We start from the raw sequence: 14,118 nt of genomic DNA, 5'->3' as shown, positions 1-14,118 counted from the left end.
TTTTTTTACAATTTTTGCCTCTTCTTTTATTTTTGGAGCATTGTTAGTGGGAAGTTGAAGAGTTTCATCGCCTGTGACTGCTTCACTGTAATTGTTGTGCATACGACAAATAAAAACCTTGAGCTTGATTAGTAAATTATTTATTTACATAAATAAAGCGTAGAAAGCCCTTAGAAATGGTGCCTTACTGGAAAGTGGTGCCTGGATTTTGCACATGAACTGAACACTGAGCAGAATAAACAAGTGAAACAATCACAACAACACTTACATGAATCAAAACACCAACGTGGCTGATGGGACTTCACTGGAGTCAAAATATGAATATCAGTCATTCGTCGTTACCATGAGCGAGCGTGATTGGCCTTCGGTTCAGGTGACAGACACATCACCCGGCAACGACACATGTATGGCTTTTAATAAGTGCTCTGGGGACAGATTTAACTGTAACACAGATTGTGGATGATGGAATGAAAAAAGTTTCAGCGCAAATGTATTTAAAAAACACAAGCAGAATCAAAACTCTTAAAACTTTGGAGTATAAAATTAAAATTCAAGACACATAGTACTACTTAATTCCTACATCTACATATTTCCTATATGTAAGAGTTTTTGCATGCATGTCTGTATGCATTTCTATAGTCTATACGTAGTTTTTTCATATGTCTTCACATAATTTTCCTTAAAAAAAATCCAACTGTTTGTTAGTCTCAGCAAAACCACACATATGGATATGTTTCCAGAAACAGAAACATAGACAGGATTTTCAGTAGCAAAGAAACTTCAGGTGCAGTGTGTCCTGTACAGTCATACAGCTTCAAATCCGGCTTCATATGAATGACACTTATTAATGGAGGACAGTGAGCGGTGTGAATGACAGTCATCACTGCCTGAAATGATTATTATTATTACTGTGTTTCTGCTTTATAATTTAGACAGTGGCAGGTGGAGAGAGACAGATTGGGGACGACATGCAGCAGAGGTGTCAGCAGAGGAATGGAACCCAAGCTGCTGTAAGGACTCAATACATGATCTGCAGTCTACCAGTGAGCTACTGGAGCCCAGTCAGTACTTTAAAGGACAGTTTAAAGCCAGACTTTTCTAAGAAGATACTCTTCAACTGTCAACTTCAAAATGTTACATTTAATTTAGCAGCAATACAACACAGCCATGCTCAGCTGTGCTGTGCTGCTATAGACTGGAGCTGCTAGGACCAGTGGTTTATGGTGGCTAGTGTTATCTGATGACTATCTGATGAGTGCAGTGACTTTATGACTGCGCTACTGTTACACTACATTTCAGCATCGGCATGTCACAGACAGACAATCTGTGATATGTAAAACAGGAAGTTAACGCACTGTACCTCACAAGAGACATGGTTATTGTTTCCTGCTTTGTGGTCTCAGTCCCAGGAGGGTTGAGCAGATGTGAGGTGTGTCATTTCTGCCGGAAATCTTTTTTTTTTTTTTTTTTTTTTTTCTGCATTCAGGACTTAAAGTAATGTTAGTAGAATGTCTGTGAAAGAAATACTCATCAGCTAAACAGAGAGCCTGAGTGACAGCAGGAAAAGGCTGTTAGCCTGTCAGCTAGTACACAAACACACAGTCACCAAACACAGCATGCTAATCTTTAACAGCACATTAGCTAATCAGAGTTTTACTTAGTTTTAGTTTTTCTTACCTTGCCAATGTTAAAATGCTAAAGATCTTCATAAAATAATGAGGAGGAAGTTCGAACAGGACTTGAACATTTAACTTTGTGTGGATTCAATTTCATTCCAGTTGTTTTTTTTACATAGATGTTCTGGTGCTGTGACCTTCTTGTCCTCAGGAGGAGGAGTTCCACACATATTCAGTGTTTTTGAGCTTCGATGGCACTACGGGTTTAGTAAGATCAGTAAGATCTCAGTGACATTAACACACGAGAGGCCACTAAAGTAAACCTATTTTCTTTCATACAGCTGGGAAGCAAAGGAAGTGATGCACCCGGTGACTCGGGACCAGTCACTCTTGCCATGACTCGCAGACCTGGGGTCTGCTGTCGGACACTTCCTCGTTCTCCTCGCTCTCGGTCAGCCTGCCTAGTGCTGATGTCCTTACAGCAACTGACTCAGCATGATCTTGAAAAAGTAAGCAAAAATCAGTGTTTTGTCAATGTTTAATTAGCAGCCACCACTCAGCAACTTACATAGTCTGGCTTTAAAAGGACAATACAAGTGTACTGTTAAACGCAAATTTCAGCTCCTTAACTGCAAATTCTATCGAATTTTAAGATTTTTTTGATGTGTTTTTCTACCATTTCAGGCAGCCATTCATTTCCGTAACAATGTGAAAGTGACAGACTCAGTGAGACTTGCTTCCTGTGTCCAACCGCGCGAATGTCAAGCTTCACTTTTGTCATCGGACATTATTTTTGCACAGCCATGCAGTTAAAGTGCAGATGAATTTAAAAACTGTACTGTGTGATCCAGCAGTAACGTCCCGCTGACAAACATCAGTGTCAGACTTGATGCTTGCTGTGATGGATTACACATCTCAACTGAATTGGTTGTCCCTCCACACAGAAACAGAAAAATGAATGACTATGGGAACATGAGTTAAGACCATCAGCTGGTTTGGGATATTTGTCTCAGCATGAATTACTTCAGCCCCCATGAGACGAAGCAGTGAAGTCAGAGTTGAAGCGTATTCACGTTTGGGCACCGCGGTCAAGGACAAAACACTGCACCGTAGTTTCTGAACTGACTCCAGCTGCTGGATTTATCCAGCTGGTTGTGAAGAGAATCACCTCTGTCCTCATCCACTGAACTGAACTAAAGCTCCTGTAAAGAAAAGTTCACTGGCCCTCCATGAACTGTGCATCTGCTGCTCCTGCTACACCTAGATGACAGCAGCCAAGTCCAACAGGCAAGAGGGTGGGGGTGGGGTGGAGGCCATGTCTTTGGAGAAGGTTTATGAGGCAGAGGAGGAAGAACATCCCAATGTAACAATGATGATGTCAGTCCTCGATGGAGGGCGGGGACATCACAGGCACCCGGCGGAAAAAGAAGCTGGATCCTCTGAAGAGGTGGCCCTGAGACGAGGGGACACATACGCACTTTAAACGCTTTGCAAAACGACACTCATCTGGGTGAAATACCAACTTTTTATGGAGTCCCAGAGCGATGCACCAGATCAGATGTGTAGACCATCTAGCATGCAGCTGGTTTAGTGAGGGAATGAATGGACAATGCTCTTCCTTCTGTGTCCTTTAGGTGTTGAATGAACAGAATGGAAGTGAAAGAGTGACTGTACCTTGTGGCTCAGGTGACTCCAGCAGTGCAGCCAGGACTTAAAGATGGGAGAGTGAGGAGGAAGACCTGCAGCCAGGCTGACGAGCAAAGCACAAGCAATCAGACCGAAGCACCAGGACCGTAGCTGGGATTTTAGAAATACTTCTTAGGCACAAGTTACCAGTCTGATTGAAATGACTACAGGTTTCATCAAACATGTATTTCAACAGTAAAATGTTCATCTCTGCCAACTATGAATGAGTGAATGTACTAATGTTTGAAAGAGTGACTCACCCACAGTCGTTGACTGCCATAAGATTGGCCACCAGCATGAACGGATATGTTAGAACACTCACTGCAATCTAGAGAAGAACACACTCCATTAACATGCACCAATGTCACATATCAGACACATTTAATGGTTTGAGTGTTGAACTCACCCCCATCACAAACTTAGTGTAGCTTCTCACTGCTGACGCCTGACTGAACTGCAACAGAAATACAAGGACAGGGGTGAAAGTGTGCTTCCATGGAACAGAAAACTGATTATTTTAGTTCAATTAACCCCTCAGCATCCCTGTTAGTTCCTGTATAATTAGCCTAGATGACTAACCTCGCTGTAAGTACTACTGGCATTGACTCATGACATTTGAACACCGTGAAGAATGTTTCTATGTCTGCCTGAATTTTTCTGTAGATAGATGCCTGCAGATGAGCATATCTGGGACTAATTAGCTGGAAAACACAAAGGGACCACATCATGACATCGTACTCTCATCCAAGTTCAATAAAAATTGCTAACAATACCACAGATAATTCATATCTTACATATTTTATTTATTTTTAAATAATGTTTTATTGATTTTTCATTAACAAACAAACAAAGAACCAGACAACACAGCTCTTGCAAATTTCAAAAAAAAGGAGAAAAAAAAAGAAAAGTAATAATGTACATGGGTTACATCAAAACACATCTGATTTGATTTGGATGATGTCAAAGGATGAGATTTAACAGTCCTTGTTTTATTTGTAAAGACGGGGGGGCGGATGTTCTTTCTGCAATAAATGAACCAGATCACAGCGAAGATAATCAGGGAGGGGTCGCCGTGTGTTATAGAAGACATTGTTGTTACCTTTCAAAGTAGCACTAATATGTTCCATAGGAAAAACAAATGTTTCTCTGTACCACTGTGTGATGGAGGGAAGCTTCTCCTGAATCCACTGGAACAGAACACGTCGCCTTGCTAAGAGCAGGAGTTTACACATTAAAGTGAGCGGTCCAGTGGATAAAGAGAGCTGCCTCCAAGGTCTACTCAGAGGAAACCATACTGGATCTAATGCAACTGTTTGTGAAAAATAGAGCTAAGCTCTTTAATGATATTTTTCCAATATGTGAATATTAATGGACACTGCCAAATACAGTGGTGATATGTTCCAACTTCTTTTTTACACTTTATACAGAGGGGGGAAATCTGGGGATTCATTTTGTGTAGGAGGTGAGGAGTGTGCGGTGGCCTGTGTAAAATTCTATATTGACTCTCCCGGAGTCTATAGCATGTAAATATCTTCTTATATGAAAGCCTCTGAACAGGCCTCTGTCATAACTTTCACCTCCAAATTCTTTTCCCAGAGCTCCCCAGTCCTGTCAGCGTTAGCAGAATTGAAAGAGATTATTTTTTTTTATAAAAAAGAGAAATAAATTTCTTGTCATTAAAGGCAGTTACATTAAAATTAAGAAGGAAGTTTTCAATAGAGCTTAAAATTGGTTGGTTATTTGGGAATCTTAATTCCTTTGAGTACCAGTCATCGAATATACTCTTTCCTATGCCTGGAGGGAAAGCTTTATTATTAATTTAAGGTTGCGATGCAGATGAAAAATCTCTCCGACCAGTGTGTTTAGTGATATCACGCCAAATCCTAAGTGTGCTTAGCATGACAGAGTTGTTTTTAACCTCTCCTGGGAGTTCCCTTATGTCAGTTGAAATGAGGCTGAAAAGAGAGAGAGGGGCACCCCACCCCACCCCACCCCACTTTTAACTGATGTCATTTATACACATATGTTTTTCTAAAAGTATGTCTAGGCATCAGCTGACTATACTGAGATAAATATCTACATTTAGATTTTGGGTATCCTGTATGTAGGCTATATATTTTATATTCAGGCCATTTACTATATTTTGCATTTCAGACTGAATTCCTTAATTTGGCTGTAAATTACTCACTGACGCAGCAGACCCTCGTTTTCAGAATTTCATTGGCTACATGAAGCACCAGAGATCTGCTCCATCGGTTGTAAATGGCTTTTACCTCAGACTGAGGCAGCAGCAGAGTGACTGAATGCACCAGAGATGTACATTATACTGAATTTATCAAGCCAGCAGGTTAAGATGGAGGACGTGTGGAGTTTACATAAATCAAACAGGCAGAGCTCTCTGTTACAGTTTGCTCACCTGACGACTGTTCAAAGTAATGCATTAGAAGAAAAGAATTAAAACTGCATGCAAATGAATGTACACTCCATCAAACCACTGTATTCAAATTAAAGTACAGATTTATTTAGTTTTAGTCTCTGAACACTGCTAATGATGATATGAGGCAGAGGAGGAGCTATTGTGTTTTAAATGTGACCGATTCTAAAGCAGCTGTTCATATTATGATAAAATGAATGTCTTCCTTCCCCTCTCTCCTCTACCAGCCACAAGAGTACTGGACTTACACTTTCGTCGACAGCGTAGGTGTTAATAAAGTGAGCCAGGAGGTTACAACACCACAGGAAGAGAACCTCTCCCACCACATGCGGTATGAGACCACTGCAAAACACACAGAACACTGCTCACACCGCTGGAGGTCAAAGGTCAACGTCAATATGATTTCACTAATGAACAGTGAAAATTATGGATGACTCACACGTAGAATCCAGCAAATCCTTCCTCCTTAAAAATCTTGGCGATACAACTGAACATCCCACTGCAAATGAGACACAAATACTAATCTTACATGCTTGGTTGCAATCTCCAACTTCACCACTAGATGCCACTAAACGTGACACACTGGTCCTTTAATGCAAACAGCACTTCTCCTACTGTTGCTGTTTCACATTGACAGTGTTAAACTGGTGATCTTACTGTGAAGAAGTCAAAGGAAACTCTGTGATTAGACATTTAATAAATAATCAGCAATGATTTGATGATGAGGAAGATTTTTCATAGCTTCAACACGGACTGTTGCTGAGTTGGTCACCAGTATTCATTGCTGTAGAGACAACTGAGATTTGAAAAAGGTTTTCAAGCCTTGAAAGGAAATACTGTGGTCTTACTTGTATGTGGCCTCTCTGCCAACGAACTGGGCCATACAGCGCACTGACATGACTGCCAAAGGAAAACACAACAGGTGAACAGCGACACAACCAGAGTACCTCTTGGATTTTATGACGTTACATCGCTGTTATACCGAATGACTTCTAGCAGGACATTTGAGGACGTCACATCGGAGAGTTTGTGATTTTTCACAGTGTTCTCACATTTTACAGAGCGAACAATTCACTGAAATCAAATCCAACCAAGAATGAAAATAATGAGCTCCAGCTCTAACGCTGCTTGTGACATTGCTTCTGTAGATGAGGCGGAAGCTTCCAGAATGCAGCCACACATTCAAAGACACTTAATGCGGACATACCATGAAAAGGATGAGTGGCTACTCTGGACAGACACTGGATGATCATCTCATGTGACGTCTGCAGAGAGGAAGCAGTTTGAAGAGGCAAACTGTTACAACGCTGAAAAGATTTGCTCCAAAGTAAAGCGAGAAAAAGGAAAGTACAGTGGAGCTGGACCACGGGTCAAACTCTGGCTGCCAACAATTAAGAAAACGAGATAATCAAGATAAATGAATATTGCACTGCATTCCGTTCTCACCATGACGCTCTCATGTTGTCTCGTGTGATGAATCGCAGTGCACCATTTCTTGATCTCAATACTGACCAAAATACTCGTGATTATGATTTTTGCCATAACCGAGCAGCTCCAGTGTGCAGGATCAGCCAAAAAATGGGTCCATTTTAAGGCTGGTAAATGTGTCTTGCTGATACAGTACCTGTGGGTCAGTTATCATATTCAGGAGCACTTCTCACCTCTTGGACCACTTTCCTGAGTGAAGTCTGCATGTCATCTCTCTTAGAAAGAAGCTCTACCTGCTAAAAAAAGAACTAAAATGACTTTGACAACCCTTCACAATACCCCCACGTCCAAAGCTTTAAAAACCCCTCTCACACAGACATTATTAATGAGCCTCATAGTGATAATGACATTCGTTACACTGTTCAATCAGGAGGATATGTTCCAACTGTATACTTTTGGTAAAAGAGTCCCTTTTTGTATTTCTCTGGCCTGTTTTCCTGTTGAGCTGTGATGAAGGGACAGTCACACAAACTGGACACACATGAGGACGAGCTCTCTTACCGTTTTAGTGTACGTGCTGACACCTGACTACTGATGGCTGGACCACAGCGAAGCGGGACCAGGTGCAAACACGAGTTACTTACTGTAACTCCAAATACTGCGAGTACAGGCGCAGCCCTCTACAGCTATCACCAGTGGGTCCATCCCTTCTCACACAGCATTGAAGACTTTTAATCCACCCCCCACACACTACATGGACTCCACCTCGGTCCCACCATGTGTATAAGTTGAATATGTTGAGGTGAGACTGGACAGTCGGCTCCCAAACAGCTTTTTCTTCAGCTACTCAGAGAATCTGGGGTTACAGTACGCAGCTAACATTCTTTTTCATACAGGCTTCACCCTCTCAGACTGTCACTGGTGGGATGAGGGTGAAGCAGGATGAGGTCCATGCCCCACTGGGTCTGTTTGGTACCCATGAGGACAAACACACACCCACTTCATGTGAAGCAATAACCATGGAGTCTATACTCCATCAGTGCATCACAGCGTTCTTCACTAAGACGGAAAGACATGAGGGACAAAACAAAGCCTGCTGCTGTGAGGAGCAGCTGTTCATTCACAGAGAGGCTGCTGAGTTCAATCAGCTGGCCACTGTCCCCCACAGCCTGCAGTAAGCATGTTCATCCTCACCCTCAGATCCCCACATATGGATGAATTTCAAGAAAACACTTGAAAACCATGTCTGCATCAGCCTTCATATTAGCAAATAACTGGTTCTGAAAGCCTTCGTCTCAGTCCTTGCTTACCTGCTTCACTTTGCTCCTGACCACGGTGGAGATGGTACTGGACACAATGCGAGGTGAGAGGCCGCGGAAGAGTCCTCTCTTTCCGTCCACCTTCACGATGTGCTGTGCTGGGGACAAGTTCATTTCCTGTCACCTGCTCTGAACATATGTGCTGTGAAACGAGCAGACTAATAATAATCACTCACCATAGGAGAAGAAGCCAGGCAGGTACAAGACTCTTCGTCCAAACATGGTCGTGCCCACAGTTGGGGGAAGAGGTTCATGGCCCACCTGGAAACAACAGTGAGAGTCAATGCAGCCAATGGCCAACCTGTGTGAAGTACAAAGGCAGGGACCAACTGTGACTGACGACACAAGATCACTGATCTCTTGATGTGCCACAGAGAAGTTCTATTGGTCAATATCACAGAGCACATTGTAGAAGTGGAAGTCAGAGAGATTCTGGCACGCTTGTGTTTTTGTCAGGACACTGTGAGGCTTCACAGATGCTCCATCTCTTCCAGCAGTTGCTGATCAGGCTGATAAAATGGAAGCTACGTAGACACTACATTCACTCGGATGTTGGGACGTGCATTCAGTTCAAGCAGCTGACAGAAGTACAGGTGTGGACAAGCAGCTGGACGCTGGACACATGTTGACTCGGGTAGAAAGTGAGAAAATGTTTGAAAGGACAGGCAAACAGCTGTGGAACCTTATTAGAGAAAAACTACTGAGCGAAAATGTTTGATCAATGCTAAATTAAGGGAACATGCTTTTAAGCCCCGTGCTTTTTCTTTCCCGTACTGCAGTCCCGGTTACCGGAAGAGCACGCTGCGGTCACTCTGAACTCCTCTGCCCGGGTTAAGGACCACGGATGGAGAGACAGCAAGCCGTCTGGTCGCTAAGATGAATGAGTACATGGACACGACCATAGGGAAGACTCTAAAAACCAACACAGCTGTGGCATTTTGACAGCACTCTCACGGTTGCTGTTAGCTAGCTGCATCAGTTACCTGTATCAGCAGCTTCACATACAGCAGCGGGTGTGTGATGGCTGTTACTCCCGCTCCCAGCAGCAACACTGCGCTGTCCACGTCCACGGGGGTCGGTGGAGCCTCCTGCTGCACACCGACAACCTGATCGGACAGGTTTTCTGCTGATTCCATCTTTAATTAACGCGAGGGACGGAGACGATTCATCGCCGGTCAGTGTCAAGCCAGACTCAGTGTTACACAACTTCCGCTTTGAATTTTCAAAATAATATTTCCTGCTTCAGAGGTGATCTGGATGGGAGCCAGATGGTAGGCAGCTGTTCTCTGTCTCGAATAAACTGCAGGTTTCATACATTGTACACGATTGGTGAGACTGAGAGAGAGCACATGGCTAGAACTTATTCTGGCTAAAAAAAAATTAGCATATCTGTCACGTGACAGGGGAACCATAGCACATAGGCGGACTCTACGCTCGTGCCGTCACGTAAACACACGTGAACACACTTTTTTTTCTAATCTTGCTCAGCCAGGCGTCAGCAGGACCAGATGTTAACACGTAAACACCAGAAAAGAAGAAAGAAGAGGAGAAGTCCGTGAGAAAAATCTGCAGTGCCGCACAGCGAGGACAGGTGGCAGCAGAGACGCACTCACGAAATAGTTCTCAAATAGCACAATAAAGTCAGATAAAGTCAGATAATATGTGCAGTATTCCAGCGCATTCGGACTGTTTTTTTTTTTTTAATTTATTTTTTTGACAAAAAAGCTCAACTGAAAAAAATATGCTTGGTCTTTCCATTTCTTTTCTTTTAATGTTTGGCCATGTAATAGTTTGTTTTTTACATGTTATAGAAGCAACACTAGTGCAAATTCCTGTATATTAAATGTTCAATTCAGGTCAAGCGGTGGACACACACACACAACACACACACACACACACACACACACACACACACACACACACGCTTGGACACCTCTCCACATCAAACTATTTTTCGGAATAAATAAGTAATTCAATATCAACATAGAATCACCAGGAAGTGCAATGACCACGTCCTGTTACTTTGCTTCGTCTGTCTGATGGTGTGTGAGGAGGAGCGCTGTACTTGCAGCAGGTGGTGCTGTTAGACTTAAAGTGGTCCAGGTGTCCTCTGTCAAATGGCCTTCAATTACGATTGAATATACGTTATGTCGAAGTTTTGATTTTATTGTTTGTTTGTTTTTTTTTGTTTTTTAACTGAATTGGCAGAAGTCAACCACTGACTTCCAGCAAGTTTGGACCGTAACTGTCAACTGTAATGCTGTTGCAGTTACCTAGAATCTGTTTTATTCAACCAATAGTCCAAACCTCAAACATTTTGAAAAATAAATTAAAAGAATATTAAATAATAATGAAACATATAATAACAATTCAAAGGAAAAGCAGTGAATCCTCACATTTGGGTAGCAGGAGCGTGAAATGTTTTTGCGTGAAACATGACTGAAATGATTACCAGTTCATTTATTTTCTGTCAGTCCACTAATTGATTTATTGACTGATCCTCTCAGCTGTACTTTACATTTTTACATTTCAAATCTATTTTCTCTCCATTTCCACTGCTTACTACATTGATTGTGTCCTGGGATGTGACTGCTGTCAGAATGCGTCTCAGCCACCAACAGTTCTGCAGCTGAATGCATCCAGTGCTTTCATGTTCCAGGTTTCACAGTGAGGGCTGGTGCGCACTTGAATATCTGTTAAATCATTAGAATCAGTTAAATCTGACTCTTAACATGTGGATCATACTGTTTTTTTTCCTGTTACTAGAAAATCACCTTAAAACAGACAGGGGTCAGTGTTAGAGGTGTGTGGCTGCATGGGGGCTGAAACAGACCTGAGCTGATGTGGACTCTCATTCAGTCTGTTTTTCCTATCTAACAACACACACCTTATTATAGAAATACAGTCTAAACTAAACAGTGATTCATCGTGAGATAGAGCATTCATTCCCTGATGGACAAAAGAGTTAAAGCTGGAATCATGGAAATGTCAACGAGACACTTTAATTAACATATCATCTGGTGTTATTGTTTGTCCATCGTATCATCACCATGTCATTCATGGCTCACTATTGAATATCAGGTCATATGCAGGCTTTCAACTTCTTTTTCCGCATATGACGTCACACTCAAAATTCAGACCTGATGCGTCTGAAATAAACGATACGATTGGTAGGAGGAACGGAGCTCACGAACACACACACGTACACACTCCCTTTCACACACAGATTTCACAAACCAGCGCGGCGCTGTGGGTCAGTTGATTTACTGACATCACTGCAGATGCTGGTTTCAGCCCACTGACCGTTTCCATTCATGCTGACAGACACAAGCCCTCAGACTGCAGATGGATACATCACTTATTTAATACTGCTGTGTCTAAGCAGCAATGCAATGGTAGTAAAAATGAGGCTTTAAAAACCCAAATCCCTCTTCCATCACAACACCCCGTCCTCATGTGTCTGTGCCCAGTCTGATGCTACTCATTATACTGATACGTCTGGTATGAATTCACGTCAAAGAGATGTGGTTCAACATAAATAATCGTGTTTTTTTTCATTAATATTTTCATATTTAAGTCCAGTGTGTAGGATTTAGTCAGCCAGCTGAATACCCCTCTTGTCACCCTCCTCTCTCCAGAGCCAGTGTTTGGTTTGTCCATTCTGGGCTATTGTAGAAACATGGTGGTGTAATAATTGTGAATATTATTATGTTTCTGCCAGTATATCCCCATTAATCCTGGATCAAATGGTGATGTGTAATGTGAAAGGTGTTGCTTATAGTGACGACTCAAAGAATCTGTAGTTTTTAGCCTAATTTAGTTCATTGGTTTGGTTTTAGGAGCCATAATGTCACAGTTTTGATGCAGTCTCATCAACCAGATTGGCAGCCGCACTGCACACTACCTGCTCTGCACCAAACAGCAGGCAGTTAGCAACTAGCTAGTGAGTATAGCGGAACATTTAGCAGATAAAAGGCCAAATGTTTCTCTTAGACATTGGTGGAGACCAAAACAGAGCTAAAAGACAGTGACTATCAGACGTCAGGTGGACACAAACACCCCACTGACATAGACATAGCAACCAAGTTCATAATATTACAGTGATCCAGCCTGTCCCACTGCCTCAAAGTGCTCAACAAAATTTGTTGTTTCTTCAAGCATTTTTATGTAATTGCATAGTCCCTCAGATGATTCTGATGGCACTGGTAGAGCAAGACTAAGCACTCTACGACAGTTTCTTACCTTGACATTCACCTGCACTGTGTATGTTGTTACCCATGACTGTACAGAGAGCAATCTGGAAGTAGAAGCACATTTAGGTGGGAGTTTAAAGTTTAAATTCCAGTACGGCAGTGCAAAGCAAGTTGTTAGTGTTTGGGGGGAATTGGGTTTCAGAAATTACAGAACCAGTCTCTCAGCTGGTAATTTGCTGATGCTGTCAACAAGAGCAAACTAAATACTTGTAGCTGTGACTGAGAGGATAATGACTCCACTTTGCCCAGCACTTTTATATGTGGTGCCTCTGCATCATTTGAACCAAGCATCCACCCACACATTCTGTGCACCCAAGACCCACCATTTTGTGCTGCTTATTATGCTTGCCCCATTCAAATAGAGCCCAGACTGCCTGCAGCCACACGAGCATCTCTGTGAGGCTGCACAGCAGAACTTTGAGCTAAACGTTACCACCGGCATGCTAACGTGCTCACAGTGACAACATGCCGATGTTTGCCTAATGTTAACGATGCTGTTAGCACCAAACACAAAGTGCAGCTGAGGCTGATGGCAATGACGTTCATTTGGCAGGTGTTTAGGCTATATTATTGGAAAAAAAAGTGACGACCTCGTGATGGTGCTTGATGAAAAAGTCAGAGAAAGTTGTTACAATTCATTCTGATGGGATCATGATTGTCCGCACCATATTTCATGACAATATATCCAGCAGTTGAAGAGACATTTTACTGTGAACTATAAAATGTCAACCTGCCGGTTGCATTAGATGAGCGTACAGTAGGAATCATCCTCTGAGAACCATGAATGGCTGTACAATGTTTCACACAAATCAGTCCAATAGTTGTTGAGATTTATCAGTCTGGACCAAAGTGGCAGACAGACTGAAAAAACATGGCCTCGTGCTGAAATATGAACTGTGCTGAACATCAACTCACAGTTTTTATTACTGTTGAGTTTAGCTGGCTGTTGGAGAAGCGAGACGGCTTTGAACTGACTGTAAGTCACATTTTAATAGGCTTAGTAAATCCAAATATGAAACTGAGTAAACAGAAGTGTGAATTTGCATTCCTCTTCTACTCTGTTCAATGTAAATTCAAATGAAATCTCTGTACTTGTTGGCTCATCATAAATTGAAATGATGGAGTCTTGTTGTGCTGGCTCATATCTGCACAGCTGGGTCAAGTTAAATTTTCCATGGCACAGTTTAATTAAAAGCTTCTTCTCTTTCCATCTTTTATTGATCCCAGGGACATCATTTTCCTGCTCTTTGATATACAGCGTGTGTGTTTTATTAGCTGGTGGTCATACAGGGTGTGGATGGATGGGTACTGTATGGATTTCACTCAGTGTGAGGTCACTGGAGTTGTCCTCAGGTTTATAGGGTCAAATTCTGACAGCAGGT

At 42.2% G+C, this 14,118-nt stretch overlaps 1 protein-coding gene across 3 annotated transcripts; it reads right to left on the bottom strand.

Moving 5' to 3' along the window:
• Positions 1-1,476: 1,476 nt before the first annotated feature.
• LOC143327309 (mitochondrial carrier homolog 1-like) lies at positions 1,477-9,687 on the bottom strand. 3 transcript variants are annotated; one of them, XM_076741581.1, is made up of 12 exons: positions 9,467-9,687; positions 8,660-8,744; positions 8,475-8,581; positions 7,398-7,460; positions 6,944-7,001; positions 6,585-6,636; positions 6,176-6,235; positions 5,985-6,078; positions 3,709-3,756; positions 3,563-3,630; positions 3,291-3,366; positions 1,477-3,069 (listed from the first exon to the last, which is right to left on the bottom strand). In XM_076741581.1, the coding sequence occupies exons 1-12, from the start codon at positions 9,617-9,619 to the stop codon at positions 2,995-2,997; spliced, it is 939 nt and encodes a 312-aa protein (XP_076597696.1). In that variant the 5' UTR covers positions 9,620-9,687; the 3' UTR covers positions 1,477-2,994. The 3 variants fall into 3 exon arrangements, with proteins under 3 accessions (XP_076597696.1, XP_076597697.1, XP_076597698.1); XM_076741582.1 differs by having other exon boundaries at positions 7,398-7,457; positions 9,467-9,665; XM_076741583.1 differs by having other exon boundaries at positions 8,475-8,576; positions 9,467-9,605.
• Between the last annotated feature and the right edge of the window lie 4,431 nt (positions 9,688-14,118).

Source organism: Chaetodon auriga, chromosome 10 (assembly GCF_051107435.1).
Source record: "Chaetodon auriga isolate fChaAug3 chromosome 10, fChaAug3.hap1, whole genome shotgun sequence".
In the NCBI taxonomy this organism is placed as follows: Eukaryota; Metazoa; Chordata; class Actinopteri; order Chaetodontiformes; family Chaetodontidae; genus Chaetodon; species Chaetodon auriga.
Note: the sequence above shows the minus strand (reverse complement) of the source record. Positions and strands in the feature narration are given on the sequence as shown.